The 19,216-nt window shown below is 41.1% G+C and overlaps 1 protein-coding gene across 2 annotated transcripts in view; it reads left to right on the plus strand.

The window, feature by feature from the left end:
• Positions 1–19,216, plus strand: part of PDE7B (phosphodiesterase 7B) — a 302,170-nt gene that overhangs the window by 119,815 nt on the left and 163,139 nt on the right. For both annotated transcript variants that reach the window (XM_054981714.1, XM_054981705.1), the window contains exon 2: positions 13,394–13,454. In XM_054981714.1, the coding sequence (XP_054837689.1) occupies positions 13,448–13,454 (7 nt within the window). In that variant the 5' untranslated portion in view covers positions 13,394–13,447. The remainder of the gene's footprint in view (positions 1–13,393; positions 13,455–19,216) is intronic.

Here is a 19,216-nt window from a genome sequence, read left to right on the forward strand (position 1 = left end):
TCCCCTGGATAAAGTGCCAGGTTCAGAGGGTGGACTGTATCTCATCACATGCCTGCTGAGCTCCCTCCCATTCTTCCACTTTCTCTAGGCTTCATTAGCAAACAAGAACTGACGGACCTAACAGAGGAGAAGACCAGGAGTGTGCCTGTAGAGAGAAAGGGCTTTTCTGCACAGGTTTTTTTGTCTGTTGTGGCCCCATACTGCTTTGGTGTTTTCTCTGATTTTCACATGACTTTTTATGCCTTCAGCTTTGACTTAATTTTTTTTGTTTCATTCCCATTTTTTCTGCTTCTTTTGAGATCACTTTTATCCTGATTTTTTTTAGAAGCTGGTTTTGAATCGCTTTTTTCTTTGTGCATAATGTTTCTTTTGGTTTTGTTTGTCCTGCCCACTCCCACATACTTTTCAATTATTGGTCTTTCCTTCTCCTCATTCATGCCCGCTGCTATTCCCCCTCCCTTCTTATGTTCTGCAGCTTCCTATTGCTTCCTGTTTTGTGTGGGGAACAAATGGCAATTCTTGAATGTGAGCATTTGTCAACTACCAATCAGAGAATCGTCACTGTGGCAATACATGAGCATTTATCTACTACCAATCATACATGAGAACCACTAAGTGGTATGATCAGGAGGTTTTATTTAGGGGTTCATTTTCATTTTGTCAAGCCCTTTGATGAGTTCCAATATGATTGTTTAGGCTGCTTCCCTTTTACCTTAAAATTTTTTTCTTCTCTTTTCTTCCTCCCCCACCCCCAATTTGCCTTCCTGCACAGATGTCATGTTAACTTTCAAATTGAAAAAACAAATGAAATTTGCAGGCAGTTTGCAGCTTTTATGATTCATGTTTGCTTTTCTCCCTTTGTGCTTCCCCTGTTCCAGCTTTTATTTTTAATTTATTTCTGTCTCTCTACACACACACTGTCTCTTTTTTTCTGGTCACTCTTGCCAGCTGTCTGCTTTGAGTTTGGTTTGTACCAAGGGCAATAGAAATTCATTTTCTGCCTTTTTATTTTATACAAAATGGATTGGGGGGAATAGGGGATGGCATGAGAGGGCGGACAGAGTGCTCGGTGAACAATTTCCCCCTTCTGCGTACGAACAGACACATTTACATGGAGCATTCACTGTGGCTGTGCATAGTGGCTACAGAGAACTGGGCTTGATCAGTGGCACATGAATCAATGAATTCATAAAGAGCAGAGCTTCACAGCTTCTGACTGACAACCTCCCTCAGCTGGTCTTTCCCTCTCCCCCTTCCCACTTCAGAGCTTGATGAGAAGTTTGACCTGGAGCTGCCAGATAATCTCCAAAGCTTCACTTCCACTTCCACACCAGTTTCAGAGGGAGGGGGTACTAGAGACAGTGAGAGGGAAAAATCAGTAGATTCTTTAGTTTGGTTGGATCGTTTTTAAAAAAAAATTAAGCCCTTATATTGCTATAAGCTTGTACAAAAAAATTTAAAAAGTGTGTGTGTGCTGTGACACCACTGGTGACACCATCAATGACATCTGCATCCTTGCTTGAAAATTCTGATTATTTAAGGCACATGTGGAAGAAAATAAACTAACTCCACAACTGTAAAAATGGAGGGCAGACATGCTGTATCCAAACCACAAGGATCAGAATTGTGGATCAATTGCTAAGAAAATTAGGAGTTATTCAAGCATGTGGAAAAGCCCAAAGACAGGAAAACAGTGCCAATCTATGGAAAAACAGAAGGAGCAATGGGCAATCAATAATTTATCCAGTGACAAACAGCTGCTGCTGGTCCCTGGCCCCAGGGAGGCCCACCTAGCGTCAACCAGAGCCAGGGCCTTCTCGGTCCTGGCTCCAACCTGGTGGAATACCATCTAAAGAGATCACGGCCTGGTCAGATTTGCTATCCTTCCGCCGGGCCTGTAAGACAGAGCTGTGCACCAGGCATATGGTTGATGCCCTTGGGCCTCCCTGCCAGCCACCTAGAAATAGCCATGCCCCTACAAAGGGTATCTACCACCCAGCCTTTGCCAAATATCTCTGGAGGTAGTTGGGTGGTGGTCGCTGGAGAAATTTGCTGTTATATGTTTTTAAAGTCTGCTGCTGTATTGCTTTGTTGTACATTTTTAAATACGTAAGGAGTTTTATTGGTTTTTAAAGGTACATGTATTTTATATTATTGTACAAATTGTAATCCACCCTGAGCCTGCTGATGCGGGGAGGGTGGAATATAAATTGAATAAAATAAATAAATAAAATAATAGAAATTTACCCACTGCATTTCAAGGCAGTGCTTTTTGCAAAGGGTATTTTCTCACTGTTTACACAACGTGCACAGGAGTCTATGCCCATAGATGAGAATTGGGCCAGCTGATGCAGTCATGATCCCCTTTCCCAAGCATTGCTTTCTACAGAAACAAATAATTGCACAGAGCTTGAGTATTTCAACATTCAGTTATCCACTCTAAAATAAGGGTTAAACAAACAATGCTTCAGTTTTGTCAGCTACCATTCCAGCTTAAATTTTCTTTCTCTGCTTCAAAATAAGGAAATGCTGATGCTTCTTCCACAATCTTTTATCTTAAGCAGGTAGCTTCCAATAATCTTGCAATGTGGAATCATTAGATACATTCCTGGCAAAGAAATATTTAGTTAAATGGTAAAAGATAGGTAAGATTAAACATTAGTGTCCACCTACTGTATAATATTTACATATTTTTTTGGACTAAACATTTTTAACAGTTTATTATACAGAGTCCTTCCATATTTATTTATTTATTTATTTATTTATTTATTTATTTATTTATTTATTTACTTACTTACTTACTTACTTACTTACTTACTTACTTACTTACTTACTTACTTACTTACTTACTTACTTACATCATTTATAGTCCGCCTTTCTCACTGAGACTCAAGGCGGATTACACAGTATGAGGTTAATACAATTAGTATCAAGTAAGTAAATTTCAATACAATACCATAAGGTAAACATGTACAAGTTTAAAGACATAGCATTAGCAAGGATCCAAGACATAGTAGAGATACTGAAACAAAACATAATCAATTCTAGGACTAACATTAGACAGCATGGAGCGATGGTTGTACATAGGAGTACATATTTAAAGCAGCAGATAATGTATGAGGCAAAAATGGTGATGAAGTCTATGATCCCCAACTTGTTAGTGAAGCACCTGAGACCCCATCCCTACAATGCAGCCCTCCCATTTGAGTAAAAAGCCTTTTTGAATAGTTCAGTTTTGCATCGTTTGGAAAGCCAGGAGAGTGGGGGCTCTTCTGACTTCCTCAGGCAGGTCATTCCACAGGATAGGGGCTTCCACAGAGAAAGCCTGTGTATGGGCTGCTGCTGATTTCACCTGTGTGCAGCCTGGCACCTGCAGGAGACCCTGTTCAGATGAGCAAAGCTGCCGTGGAGGAACATAGGGAGGGAGTAGTCCCGTAGGTATGCCGGACTAAAGCCATGAAGAACTTTGCATGTAATAACTAATACTTTGAACTGAGCACGGTAAATGATGGGGTAGCCAGTGGAGCAACTGTAGGATGGGAGTGATGTTCATGCTCCTGCTCGCTCCTGATAACAACCGAGCTGCAGCATTTTGCACTAATTGGAGCCTCCTAGTTAACTTAGATGGGAGGCCAATGAGCATTAAGAACATAAGAACATAAGCAAAGCCATGTTGGATCAGGCCAGTGGCCCATCCAGTCCAACATTCTGTCACACACAGTGGCTAGAAATCCAGTGCCATCTAAAGGACTGTCAGTGAGGCCAGGACACCAGAAGCCCTCCCACTGCCTTCCTTCCAGCACCAAGACAACAGAGCACCACCTCCCCACAAAGAGAATACCATCTATCTCCTGTGGCTAATAGCCACTGATGGACCTCTGCTCCATATATTTGTCCAGTCCCCTCTTGAAGCTGGCAATGCTTGTAGCTGCCACCACCTCCTGTGGCAACGAATTCCATGTGTTTATCACCCTTTGTGATCACCATTACAATAGTCAAGCCTTGATGTTACCATAGCAGGGATCCAAGAGGCCAGGTCAGCCATGTCAAGATAAGAAGCAATCTTCCAGGCTAGAGTTGTAGAAAGCATTTTTTGCCGCTGCCTTAACTTGTTTTTCTAGTAATAACGCTGGATCCAGTATAAACCCTAGGCTTTTAACTGAGTCTGCAAGGGTCAGACAAACTCCATCGAAAGTGGGGAGTACAATGTGCTTCAAGATCTCTGCCTTCCCAAAAAGCATCACTTCCATCTTGTCTAGGTTCAATTTCAATTTGTTATTTTTCAACCATTTCACCACGGCTGTCAGGCAGCAATCTAAGATTTCCACTGCATCCTGCGGGGACCTGGATAGTGAGATATAGAGTTGGGTGTCATCTGCATATTGATGACATCCAACTCCATAGCTGCGAATGAGTTAAAGGCTTTACGTAGAGGTTGAATAACATGGGAGATAAGATTGTGCCCTGCAGAACCCCACAAGATAGATCCCATTCTGGAGATAGCTGATCTCCAACAGCAATCCTTTGAGTCCATTCCATGAGAAATGATTTAAACCACTCTAGGGCACATCCTTTTATGCCCACTTCTGTTTCCAAGCACCTCAACAGGATGGCATGGTCTACTGTGTCAAAGACTGCAGACAGATCCAATAGAAGCAGTAAGGAGGCATGGCCCTTGTCCGTATTCAGACAGAGATCATCCACTAATGTTTGAGTGAACAAACAAGTGGACAAGGGAGACCCGATAGATATTGTTTATCTTGACTTCCAGAAAGCTTTTGACAAAGTTCCTCATCAAAGGCTCCTAAGTAAGCTCAGTAGCTATGGGATAAAGGGCCAAGTCCTCTTGTGGATCGAAAACTGGCTAATTAATAGGAAACAGAGAGTGAGTATAAACGGGCACTTCTCACAGTGGAGGGTGGTGAGCAGTGGGGTGCCACAGGGGTCGGTATTGGGTCCAATGCTTTTTAACTTGTTTATTAATGATTTGGAATTGGGATTAAGCAGTGAAGTGGCTAAATTTGCAGATGACACGAAATTGTTCAGGGTGGTGAAAGCCAGAGAGGATTGTGAGGCACTCCAAAGGGATCTGTCGAGGCTAGAAGAGTGGGCATCCATGTGGCAAATGAGGTTCAATGTAGCCAAGTGCAAAGTAATGCACATTGGAACCAAAAATCCAAAATATAAATACAAGTTGATGGGGTCTGAACTGGCGGAGACTGACCAAGAGAGAGATCTTGGAGTCATGATAGATAACTCACTAAAAACGTCAGCACAGTGTGCGACTGCCATAAAAAAAGCTAATGCTATGCTAGGGGTTATTAGGAAAGGGATTGAAAACAAATCAGCCGGTATCATAATGCCTCTGTATAAATCGATGGTGAGGCCTCATTTGGAGTACTGTGTACAGTTCTGGTCGCCACACCTTAAAAAAGATATCATAGCACTGGAAAAAGTACAGAGAAGGGCAACTAAAATGATTAAAGGGTTGGAACACTTTCCCTATGAGGAAAGATTGAGGCGCTTGGGGCTCTTTAGCCTGGAGAAAAGACGACTGAGGGGAGACATGATAGAGGTTTACAAGATAATGCACGGGTTAGAGAAGGTAGAGAAAGATGTGTTTTTCTCCCTTTCTCACAATACAAGAACTCGTGGGCACTCTATGAAATTATTGAGCAGTCGGGTTAGAACAGATAGAAGAAAATACTACTTTACACAAAGGGTGATAAACACGTGGAATTCGTTGCCACAGGAGGTGGTGGCAGCTACAAGCATTGCCAGCTTCAAGAGGGGACTGGACAAATATATGGAGCAGAGGTCCATCAGTGGCTATTAGCCACAGGAGATAGATGGTATTCTCTTTGTGGGGAGGTGGTGCTCTGTTGTCTTGGTGCTGGAAGGAAGGCAGTGGGAGGGCTTCTGGTGTCCTGGCCTCACTGACAGTCCTTTAGATGGCACTGGATTTCTAGCCACTGTGTGTGACAGAATGTTGGACTGGATGGGCCACTGGCCTGATCCAACATGGCTTTGCTTATGTTCTTATGTTCTTATGTACTAGTGCTGTCTCTGTCCCATGCCTTGGTCTGAAGCCTGATTGGAAAGGGTCCAGATCGTTAGAGTTATCCAAGGAGGTCTGGAGTTGGTCAGCTACCGCTCTCTCAATCTCTTTGCCCAGAAAGGGCAGATTAGAGACTGGACGATAATTGGCCACATCATTTTTGTCTAGGGATGGTTTTTTAAGTAACGGATGGATAACTGCCTGTTTGAGCTGTTGGGGAAAGTTGCCCTGAATTAGTGATTGATTTACAATAAACCTTAGTGGCTCACTTATGTGGTCCTTACTTAAGGTTAACAGCCAGGATGGGCAAGGAGCGAGCGCACAAGTAGTGGTTTTCATAGACAGTTTTTATTAATTAGTTTACAGGAACAGAAACTTGTTTTTTAATCGCTGAGTCTTCTATAACAAGAATCTTGCTCATTTCTCCCATTTCCCCCTGTGCCTGCTGGGTAGCAATCCCTCCACTGGTGGAGCAGCTGCTTGCCATGCACAAGGTCCTAGATTCAATCCCTGGTATTTCCAGTTTAAAAGATCAGGCAATAGGTGATGTGTAAGACCTCTCCTTGAGACCCTGGAGGGCTCCTGCCAGTCTTAGTAAACCTTACTGCTGATCTTGATGAACAAATGATCTGATTCGATATAAGGCACTTGCCTGAAACAAGCCATACTGATGCCACACTGCAAAAATCAAGTAACGTGAAAGGAAGGGGCTTTCCTCCAACTCAGCTAATGCTGGCTGTAACAAGAGTGTTGTTATTAATCCTCTGAGATAAGGGATAACTTGAGGCCCTAGGCCAAGTCTAGAAGTCCTTGATGCTGTCTCCAGTTGCCATTCCAGGGTTAAAAGAGGTGTCTGGAGGCTGTGGCAACATGATTTGCTGACATCCACTTCGGGGATTGGAGATGCTAGTCCACCATTCTCTTCCAAGTGGCCCTCCATTAGTTGCCTCTAGGCTGTGCGTTTAAGATTGCCTACACTTGTTTGGGCGTGACTTTTAGGTAGACTACTTCAGAATGTCTCTTCATATCGAGAAAAGAATGAAAGTGGGTGGCATGAAGGACTGGGAAAGGTGAAGGGCTAGAATTGAGGAAGAAAAATCACAGGAAAAAAGGAGACAGGACAAAAGGAGCTACAGCTTTCCACAACATATACAAGATCTACCTTTATAATTTTATGCAGTAATGAAAGACTGGAAAGGTACACAATATTTAGAAGGAGTAAAATCCTTAGCGTATACCTTTTAAGTGCCTCAATTTGGATAGAAAGGGCTGAAAAAATAGGTTTTAGTAATAGTGTCTGAAAAAGAAAATTAAATGGCAATGAAAGGAATATGTGTTTTCTCTAAAACGGTCTCCCTGCAATTTCCCAGAGAAATATAGAAGCTACCTTTCTCCACTGGCACCAGTTAACATCCATGTATATCTTTCGGTCTAGGAAATTTTCTGTTCTGTTAAATGAAAAATCAGTAGGAATAAAGAAGGCTATTAAATTCTGTGAAATGGGAAAGGAAAAAATGATTTTCTTAACCAAACAGTGTTGTACTGTATAGTCCATTTCCTCCTGTGGTAAACCAGAGTAAAATGTATTGCATTTGTGGAAAATATTGAGTGAGCTCACCAGTGCAGAGAACAGCCTTGACTCCTAAAAACATACTCATGGGATGAATCTATTTTCCAAGGGAAATCTCCTGTTCAGTTGGTGAAAAATTTACTGGTCCAATTTTAAGTGTCTTAGAACTCCAGTGCTGTGGTAATTTTTAAAGAGTACGAAAAGAGCAAGATTGGTGTTACTGCTGCATAGTTAAGTGGCTATTTTTTGCTTTCAGAGTCCATTTTTTTCAAACATTATCATACTTGTTTTGATTTTCAATCCAAATTGTAATCTGGAATAGAAAATTTAAAACAGTAGACACTAAAATGTCTTCTCTAAAAAATAAGCAAGTGAGCATACAAAAAATTAGCAGCTATGATACCACTTGCATTTTCTTAACAGTTCGAATTGGAAAAGGAATGTATGTTCCTTTGCCACTGGTCTAGTTACTATGTATACTAGACTAGTATATTGCTTCTGCATGATTTGCTGTTCTCATCTCTACACCCTATTTCTATTTTACAAGGAATTGTGTATATATGTTTAGATATTAACAATGAAATACTCAGACTGCTATCACAGCATGAAAATTATGTAGATAAAATGTTGAAAAGGGATTTCCATCTACAAAAGAGCCTTCTCTACAAGCACATCGGGAAGGCAAACATTATAGGATTTCAACTATTTAATATATCACAGCTGTTTTATTTATTTATTTACTTCATTAATACCATGCCTTTCTCTCCCAGGAGATCCAAAGTAGTTTGTGTTGTTCCCCTTGCCTCCATTTTGTTCTTACAACAACCCTGTGAGGTAGGTTAAGCTGAGTGTATGTGTTGGCCCAAGGCCACCCAGCAAACTTCCATGGCATAGTTACCGTTTCAGCCTGGTTCTCCTAGATCTTAGTCCAGCTATGACCACTATACCACACTGATAAAGGGTTCCAGGGTTTAGATTTTATAGACTGAAGCTAACTAGTATCTATCATCATGAGCAGCTTAGGACTAAGCCATAGTCTTTTTAGGAATTAAAAGGATGTGCAATTTTGGTTCCTGCAACTGGCCAGAGGAATGAAGCCTCTAGATTGGCTAGTCCTGCCCTTTGCCCTTGTCTGCCCAACATCCCATGTTCTACTTTGGGCTTCAGTGACAGCACCCAAGTCAAGCTTAAATTTTGGTCTAATTAGCCAGCTGAATGCTGACAACTCCTGTATTTGGTCAGTATAACAAGCAAGAGGCCCTGGGATGCATTGAAGGATATTAGGTTTGCCAGTCCCTTACTAGGGGCAGGGGATCCCCCACTCCCACCCTCCACCTCCCGCCCCTACTTACCTGGCTGGCAGGAGAAAAGGCAGAGGAATGCGATTCCAGGGGCAAGTTCCTGGGTGGCGTAGCGCACTCCTGTGTGCCACAGTGGACCAATTTGGCACCAAAGGGCTGCATTGAGCCCTAAATTGGCCTGCTACGAAGTGCAGGAGCACTCCAGGGCCTGTTGCGCTGCCCTAGCAGTGCTCCCATTCTCTGCAGCGGGTTGGTTTTGGCTGAAACGCTCCCAATTTGGCCACAAATGGGCCAAATTCGGCCTGCTGCGGAATGCAGGAGCACTCCAGGGCCCGTTTGCCACCCCAACAGCACTCTTGTGCTCTGCAGCAGCCCAATTTTGGCCCAAATGGGCCCAATTCAGCCTGAAATGGGCCCAATTTGACTGCAAGATCACTCCAGGGCCTGTCACACCACCCTGGCAACACTCCCATGCTCTGCAGTGGACTGATTTCAGGATGTCACTTCTCATAGTCTGGGAGCATGCGTGGACAACTCAAGGGTGAGAGCCAGGTCTACCACTTCCTGCCTAGAGGGTAAGGGGTCCTGGCAACACTATATGGTATACTTGTTCTTTTTCTTATACAACATGTAGAGTTGACAATCAGCAGAGTCTGCTCTTCAACTCCAGTTCTATACGGATATAGCTATTATAAAGATGCAAAAATGCCAATAAGTTCAAAGATATCCACAGAATAATGCAAAGAGTTCTACATGCCCCATATCATTCTTTATTTTTTTTAAAAAAATTATACAATGGTAAACATGAGATGATCTTCTGATATCCTCTGAAGTTTAGGTAAATGCCTACTAGGGGCTGAACCTTTAAGATTTGCGTACCCAGATTTTGGAATGCCCTACTTAGGTGTATCAGTCAGACATCTCTTTTACTGGCTCTTCTGTGACTGTTAAGGACCTTGACTAACAGACTAACATGGCTAGCCATCTTGTTAAGGACCTTGTTATTTACCCAAGCCTTTGGTCACATGCAGAGTTGCCAGTTCCCCCATCTTAAAACCAGGGGTTGAGGTTAGAAGTGGGCACAAATCACAATACGAAGCAAAAAAGCACACGAACCAGGCTGATTCATGGTTTGTGAAAACATGGTTCATGGGACTGCATTTTTTTTCCTGGTTCGTGCGAGTCATCAGCAGTTTGTAAAGCCAAACAGGCTGGCACCACTGATCGTGTGTGAAACTGACAACCCCATTCTCCTACTGCTGGGGCGGCAGGAGAACAGGGCTGTCAGTTTCACAGACTCCGTGCTGGGTTCAGCCGGTGGGCTGAAGCTGGTGCGAGGTGAGTGAAGCTGACAGCCCTGTTCTCCTGCTGCTCAGGTGGCAGGAGAAAGGGGCTGTCAGTTTGATAGCCTTTCCTGCTGGCTGGAAAGCAGTGCGGGGAACCTTCTTCCCTTCAGACTCTCCCCCTTTCCAGCTGCCCTGGGTGGCAGGAGAACGGGGGCTGTCAGTTTGACAGACCCTGTGCTGGCTTCAGCCCATGGGCTGAAGCCCGTGCGGGGTGAATGAAGCAGTCAGCCCCCACTGAAGCTGGCGCAGGGTCTGTCAAACTGACAGCCCCTGTTCTCCTTCCACCCTGGGCAGAACGGGGGCTGACAGTTTCACTCACCCTGCGCCGGCTTCAGCTCATGGGCTGAAGCCGGCGCAAGGTCTGTCAGAATGACAGCCCCCATTCTCCTGGGCGGCAGGAGAAAGGGGCTGTCAGTCTCACAGACTGTGTTCAGCCCACGGGCTGAAGCCCAAGTAGGGCAAGTGAAACTGACAGCCCCCTTCTTCTGCTGCCCAGGCTTCAGGAGCCGGAGCCGGGCGTTTGAAATTCCATGAACCATGAACCAATTTGTGACCTGGGAAAAGGACATGGAAGTTTGTGCTTTCTGGTTCATGGAATGCGACGAACCGCAAATCATGTGGTTTGGGTTTTTTGGGTTCGTGCCCATGTCTAGTTGAGGTGGGGGAGGGCTTCTGGCAAGAGGCTGCAGCTTTTCTTCTTGCACATGCATATGATGCTCGCACATATGCTCCTGAGGGTCCTAATGACATTACTTCCTGTTTAAACTGGAAGTGATGGGGTTCAGCAGGACTGATTCTTATGGAATCAACCCAAAGCATTACGTTTTGCTGAGACCCCATTTGCACTCTGTGGGCCCCTCTGATGATATCACTTCTAGTTTAAACTCTGACACTGCCTCATTACTCTGCCTCATACTCTGACAAGCCTCCCCACACTTCCCCCCTACCTTGGCCAGGTGAGTGATGGCAGGAGGCAGCAGCTGGAATCAGGGGATCCCCTGACATCCTTAGCTTGCAACTACCTTAGCTTGCAACTACCTGTTATTTTCTTTTTTTTCTTTTGGTGAATAGCTTGTTAGTTTTAAAGTTGTTTGGGGTTTTTTGTTTAAATGTGTTTGTAAGCTGGGACTGCAAGTGATAAATAGACAGGTTTTTAAAAAATAAAATTAAATAGAAATCTGCATTTGGAATTCATGAGGAAGTCAGAATGGTGGCTATTTTTTAAAATATAATATCTTTTATTGTTTTCCAACACACATATTTTTCTTGTTTTCCATTTCCATTTTATTTTTATTGTTTTCCAACACATTGTCAGGGTTAGAATATTCTTCCTGTGTGTGTGTTACCAAAGAGACTCCATTTTGTCAGATCTGACACACATGAGACAGTTATCATTTTACTTGTCGATATCTATTATCTATTTCTTTTATCTCTCATATTCCACCTTATTACATCAATTGTGAGGAGAATGGTGGCTGTTTTTTAAAGAATCAAAAGCCCCCTCCAGCCCTTTTGTTCACCTAACTTCACTTTCTGACCTACTTTAATTTTTACAGGTATGAACAGTTATGGAAAACAACTTTGAACAAAACTGTTCATAGCATTTCCATGCCTTGCTGCACATTCATTAAATTTTAGATAAGTATTTTTTTACTAATTGTCTTATATTCTTTCCTTTTATTGAAACGTATTCCACAAGAGACTAGAGATAGTCTACAATGTGTAACACTGCAGTTATTGTATTTCAGTAGCTGTCATTCACATTAATTAACAGTTGTGTACTTTGCACCATCAAATTCCTGTCATAACTTCGTTTCCATGAAGATAGTTTTTAGTTAGGTAGCAGTGATGGTCTGCAGAAGAACAGCTACGGATGCCATGTCCCCCTACCCTCCTGGCAGGAGGGGTGGTACCCAGAGCTTACCTTGTCAGTGTTCCTGCAAAGCGTGCATGTGCTCCCGTGTCTATGCAATGATGTCACTTCCGGGAATACCTGAAGATACCTGAAGAAGGGAGCTTTGACTCTTGAAAACTTATACCCTGAAAATCTGGTTGGTTTCTAAGATGCCATTGGACTCAAATCCTGTAGTCATAATTTTGTGTTCTCCAGTTCTCACAAATTCATGGAACTCTTCAGTCTTCTTCCTTTATTTCAGAAGATGGGAGCATTTAGCATTTGCAATGGAATGCATATGTTGGGCTGCCTCAGATTATAGAGTCAGTCAATACACACACAGGAGACTCATGTGCACATTGGAGTTCCAAAGCGTGTGAAAAAATCTGTGTTGGAGTAATTATGTATTTAATACTGGACATACTGAAAAAAGAGATTTCCTGATGATCTAGAAAATGCTTTCCAGTGAAATGTTGTGAAGAAAACATATTCTGTTACCATATCTGATTTAATTGTGACCAGCTCTTGGATTCTGAACCAATGTTATATATGTTGATTGCTAGCATCTTCCATAGCATTATTCTTCTGATTTTACGGACATGTTAGGTAATGAAATCTCAGCAGGCCTCCAGTCTCTAAGCCTTTCAACTGAGAGCGGAACTACAAGTGACAAAAGGCACAGGTTGGACACTTGTCAGCTTCCCTCAAGTTTTGATGGGAAATGTAGGCATCCTAGTCTTGCAGCTTGGCTCTCTGACTGCTGTCCAACGGACTTTTCAACTGTCACTTGTCCAACATTCCGCCAAGCTGCCTATATTTCCCATCAAAACTTGAGGGAAGCTGACAAGTGTCCAATCTGTGCCTTTTGTCACTTGTAGTTTCGCTCTACATTTCACACTTAAACATACAATTCTGGGTTTTTTTAAAAAGGTTATTGTATCCCATATAGGGTTTTTGGTGTTATTGTTAGGATTTTCTCTCTTTTATTCCCACCAAGCAAAGAGCTGTGTACTCAAGACAAGGAATTGTGAGCGACTTACTAAAAGGGTTGCCCTTACTTACAGCTTTGGCATGAGAATTTTTGAAAATTCACTGACTGCAGAACTCTGTATGTGCTCACAGACATGTGGAAATTAAAAACAATCAAGGATGTGAAGATAACGTGGATTAACTGTGCCTCTGCTGAAAAAGCCTGTATTGAGTGTGCTCCTATTTTTTTTCCAGAGGTGTGGAGAAATCTCATTTGATAGTCCAGAGCAGAATGCCAAATGTGTTCGCATGCTAGGTGAGTGCCTTCCATTCTCTTAATCTGAGCACTGCTATGGACAGGAATATGTTTTAATGAGGTAAAATAAAGCAGGATCAATGGCTGGGGTTGTCAGCTTCAGCTCAAAAAATTCCTGGAGATTTGAATGGTGTTTGAGACTTCCAGATTAAAACTCAAGTCTTCCAACTCCTCTCCTTCTTGTGAAGCCACTTCTTTCTTTCAGAATCAATTTTTAAATTTAAATTTCTCTCCCTCTTTCTTTGCAATGGATCCAAAACCATAGTCTGTTATTATTTGTGCAAAACATCATTAGTGCATAGCCCCATCGGTGGATACTTAAATCCAGAGATTGGGGCCATCAACAAAAAAAAAAACAGACATTTCTAAAAACTTGAAAAAGCCCAAGTTTGTAAAAGAATCTGATATCTTTTAAAAAATTATATGGGGGAGGATATTAAATGCTCCAAAATAGAAGACACGATACCTATAGCTTTAAGAAATCAATGCCCTCTCAGTGGTCATTACCTATATTATTTAGTTCAGCTACATCTCCATCTCGTTTCAAATCATCCTTTCTCTGTAAAGGCAGGGCCCCCTCCCTGCCCTGCTTTTCTGTGGTTAATATAAAATGTATTGACCTAATGAATATGCACTTCATGTATCTGATGAAGAAAGCTCTGTCTCACAAAATCTTACACTGAAATGAAGTCTGCTAGTGTCTATGGTGGCTCGAGGTCCTCTTTGTTGCTAACATGGCTACCCCTCTTGTTTTAATGAGATGTTTCTTTTCTAAGAGTGCTTGAATTTTAAGGAGGTTCATTGGTAGTCATAATACTACTGGAGGTATAGCTGGCTGTGGTGCAACTGGTATGAATACTGAATGCATATGAGCAGTAATTGATTATAATGAACCCTCAGTTCACTTGTAGAAAGTTGTTGACAGAATGATTTCTGACTGCTGGTTTTGAAATCTCATACAGATTGTTTGTAAAACACTGTCTGACAGGGAATGCACAATTAACTGCTTTTCATCTAGTCAATCCAAAGAGTTTAGGTCCTTAAATGATTGGTTTTAATTCTGTCTTTTTAATATTGCTGTATTTTCAGAATACTTTCACTACAATGCTCTGAATATGTGCTGATTTAACTGAGAAGTAAATTAGGGTTCTATTAATATATGTTTAGAAGGAGAAATAAGACCATCTTTGTGGCAACTGAAAGCTTTGCTATGTATCCATTCTATAAACATCTTGAGGATTTCTAATTATTTTAAGAATCCATATTACGTGCAGTTTGTCAACCAGTCTACAATTTTCATAAAAATTATTCTCACAGTTTCTCATTTTAGCAAAAAATAGGATAAAATGAACAGATGTACAAATAAAACTGATTAATGTCCATTATAAAATTGTAGCCAAAGCTATTTTTTTGTGAAAGAGTATTTAGTAACCAATGGCTCTTAGGTAAGGCTATATACTCCATGTATAGTGCTCCATACAATTCATAATTTGTGTTGTTTAGTGATAACTGTTATCTTCTTTATTTATTTACTGTACTTAGTCCTGCTTCCTCACTGAGACCCGAAGTGGATTAAACACTATAAATCCATAGTAGGTCCATAGCAGGTCATAAAAGAGTCATCAATGAAGCACAGTGTAAGTGGATACAATCAATATAACAACAACAACAACAACATTTGATTTATATACCGCCCTTCAGGACAACTTAATGCCCACTCAGAGCGGTTTACAAAGTATGCCATTATTATCCCCACAACAAAACACCCTGTGAGGTGGGTGGGGCTGAGAGAGCTCCAGAGAGCCGTGACTAGCCCAAGGTCACCCAGCTGGCTTCAAGGGGAGGAGTGGGGAATGAAACCCAGTTCTCCAGATTAGAGTCCCGTGCTCTTAACTACAGATGGGCACGAAAAGCAATATGAACATAAAAAAGCCACGAACAGCCCAATCTGCAGTTTGCGAACAAGCTGTTTGTGAGGCCCCATTCTAAACGAACAGGTGGTCGTTGCAAACCTCATTCGTTGCTGTTCGTTGCTGTTCGTCAAGCCAGACAGTCTGGCACCTGCAATCAATTCCCTTGGCAATTTAGGCAGGGATTGTTTGAACTCTGTCTGAACTCCTGCTGTTGCCCTGGAAACTCCAATCTAAGCCCAATTTAGCTTGATAGGCAGGTCTTCCTTTCAAGTGTAGAGCTCTAAATTTGTTACAACAAGGGAGCAAAGACCGGGGGGGAGGGGGCTCCCAGCTCTGACTTTGCAGACAGTGGAGAGGGAGAGACAGTTGCTGTTGGCATTTTGATAGAGTGCATTGGAGCTTGAATTTTCTTTGTGTGTGGTGGGATAGGGATATACCCCTTCAAGTTTCAGGGCTGCTGCCAGGCTCTGGGCCAAGCTATTATTTATTATTGGTACCTTTCCTGCTGCATGCTCAGGTAAGGTTTCTGGGAGTGGCGTGGTAGGGATCTACCCCTTCAAGTTCCAGGGCTGCTGCCAGGCTCTGGGGGCAAGCTATTATTTATTATTGGTACCTTTCCTGCTGCCTGCTCAAGTCAGGTTTCTGGGAGTGGTGCAGTAGGGATCCTGACCAAACTTGGATGATGGCTGGAGGAGAGCCTGCTTGCCCCCACAAACAGCCAGCCACAAACATGTTTGTGAACACAGCCATGTTCGTGGTTGTTTATGAGTCCCTGTTCGTGCCCATCTCTTCTCTCTTTTTTTTTTAATAAATTTTTTTATTGGATTAGATTGTAATATCATTCAACACGTACATTACCCCCTTGTAAGTCTATTTCTAACCCCCTCCCTTTCCTCCCCCCTTTTTAGTTGACTTCCAACAGTTTTCCAACCCTTAGTCTATCTTATTACTTAATTACTTAGTATCTTATATATTCTATTAAACACACTTAATACTCTTTTCTCTAAGCTTGTTAAATCTCTACTACGAATATCTCTGTAATAGAAGTTTCCCTTTAAATACCTCATTTAAACCATATATTCTACATAAGATAATGCTAGCATAATAATATATATTAGCAATCAAGATATTAAAAATATAACATTGTATCCGTTTACTTTCCATTTACTTTAACTCTTTACTTTCCACAATCATCCTGATTCTGATATTAACTTAGACTCTAATATTCTATTACACACCCATCTTTTACTATTTCTTATTCTAAGCATACTTTGAATCTATAAGGTAACTGTTATACTCAAATATCCATTATATACTCTTTATTTAAGCTATATATTGTAAATAATATCTAACTAGCTTAATCTTATATATCCATAGTAAAACATCTATTATTTCATACTCTATAATTTTTTATTTTATCATAACCCCAATGGTAGCTTAGATTTTAATAATTAAATTCCCCCTTTCCCGGTAAAGTCACTTCTCTCTTCTTCTATTACATTTCAGCAATTCTCGAACTGCCACAGTTCCCCTTTCCACGTCCCATTTTTTTTCTAGATATTGTTTCAATTTCTCCCAATCTGCATTAAATTGTCCTGGATCAAGATCTTTAAGTTTTCTTGTCATTTTGTCCATCTCAGCCATGTACAGCAGTTTGTAGATCCAATCTTCTGTAGTTGGTATTTCTTGTACTTTCCATTTCTGCGCATATAAAAGTCTTGCTGCTGTAATCATGTAAAATAACAATGTTCTATACTGCATTGGAACATCTTCCATTCCCAAGTTCAGTAGCAGCAATTCCGGGTTCTTATTTATTTGGGTTTGCAAAACCTCATTAATTACTTCAATTATATCTCCTCAGTATTGCTTCGCTACCTCACAAGTCCACCACATGTGGTATAATGATCCTTCATGTTTTTTACATTTCCAGCATTTATTCGACATATTAATATTTCCTAGCGCAATCTTCTTTGGTGTCAAGTACCAACGATAAATCATTTTGTAGACATTCTCTTTAATACTTGTACATGTCGTAATCTTCAAAGTCGTTTTCCACAGGTATTCCCACGCCTCCATTGTTATTTCTTTGTGAAAATTTATAGCCCACTTCACCATCTGGACTTTTACTGTCTCATCCTCTGTAAACCATTTTAAAAGTACTTTATAAATCCTTGAAATTTCCTTCTTGAAAAATTACATCTTCTAATTCTGAGTTCTCCATTCTTATTCCTCCTTTCAAACAATCCGAATTATAAAGATCTCTGATCTGTCTATATTGAAACCATCCATAACATGGAGACAACTCCTCCTCTGTTTTTATTCTCAATTTTGAAAATTCTACTCGTGTTATCTCCTTGTAAGTTAAACACTGCTGCTCATTATCGACAGTTCTCGGATCTATTACTTCATACGGAACCACCCAGGAAGGAATTCCGTCTTGTAGGTAATTTTTATACTTCTTCCAAATTGTGAAGAGGCTTCTCCAAATATAGTGGTGTAAAAACATAGAGTCTGCTTTTACTTTATCATACCACAAATATGCATGCCATCCAAATATTTTTTATATCCCCCCAAAGCCAGTAATTTGCGATTCTTCAGCGCCATCCATTCTTTTATCCATGCCAAACATATTGCTTCATGATGTAGTCTTAGATTGGGCAGCTGCATTCCACCTCTCTCTTTGGCGTCCTGTAATACTTTCATTTTCACACGGGGTTTCTTGCCTGCCCACACAAAGTCCAATATTTTCCTTTGCCATTTTTCAAATTGTTTGGAGTCTCGGATAATTGGAATTGTTTGTAACAAGAACATCACTCTTGGCAATACATTCATCTTTACTGCTGCAATTCTTCCCAACCATGACAAATTTAACCTATTCCATTTTATCAAGTCTCGCTCTATTTGTATCCACAATTTCTCATAATTATTCTTGAATAGATCTATATTTTTCACAGTCAGTTCAATACCCAAATATTTTACCTTATTTGTTACTTCGCAGTCCGTTATTTCCATTAGTTCTTGTTGTTTCTGTTTGGACATATTCTTACATAGTATCTTTGACTTCCTCTTATTTACAAAAAATCCAGCCAAGTCTCCAAATTCCTTTATTTTCTCCATTACCTTCGGCATATTCTCAATTGGATCATCCACAATTAACATAATATCATCCGCAAACGCTCTGACCTTGTAGGAAAACTCTTTTATTTTTATTCCTTGGATTGCATCGTCTTCCCGTATTTGAATCATCAGTATTTCCAAAACCAAAATGAACAACAATGGTGACAAAGGACAACCCTGTCTTGTACCTTTACCTATTGTCAGTTTTTTGGTCACATCATCATTCACCACAATTGCTGCACTCTGGTCCCTATAAATTTCTTTCACTGCTCGTATGAACTTTTCTCCCATTTGCAGCTTTTCCATAGTGGCAAACATAAAGTCCCAGTTCAAGTGGTCAAATGCTTTTTCAGCGTCCACGAAGAAGAAACCAACTTCTCTATCACAGCGCTTGTCATAGTATTCAATAGCGTTTATAACTGTCCTTAAGTTGTCTTTGATTTGTCTATTTGGCAAAAATCCAGCTTGCTCCTCCGCAATAAATTCAGACATCCATCCTTTTATCCTCTCAGCCAAAATCTTCGCAAAGATTTTGTAATCATTGTTCAGCAACGAAATTGGTCTATAATTTTTAATATTGGTCAAATCCTGTCCCTCTTTAGGAATCAATGATATATTAGCTTCTCCCCAAGTATCAGGGATCCTCTGATCTCGCATAACTCCATTAATCACTTCTTTCAGGAACGGCACCAGTTCATTAGCCATTACTTTATAAAATTTAGCTGTTAGTCC

Source organism: Eublepharis macularius, chromosome 1 (assembly GCF_028583425.1).
Source record: "Eublepharis macularius isolate TG4126 chromosome 1, MPM_Emac_v1.0, whole genome shotgun sequence".
NCBI lineage: Eukaryota > Metazoa > Chordata > Lepidosauria > Squamata > Eublepharidae > Eublepharis > Eublepharis macularius.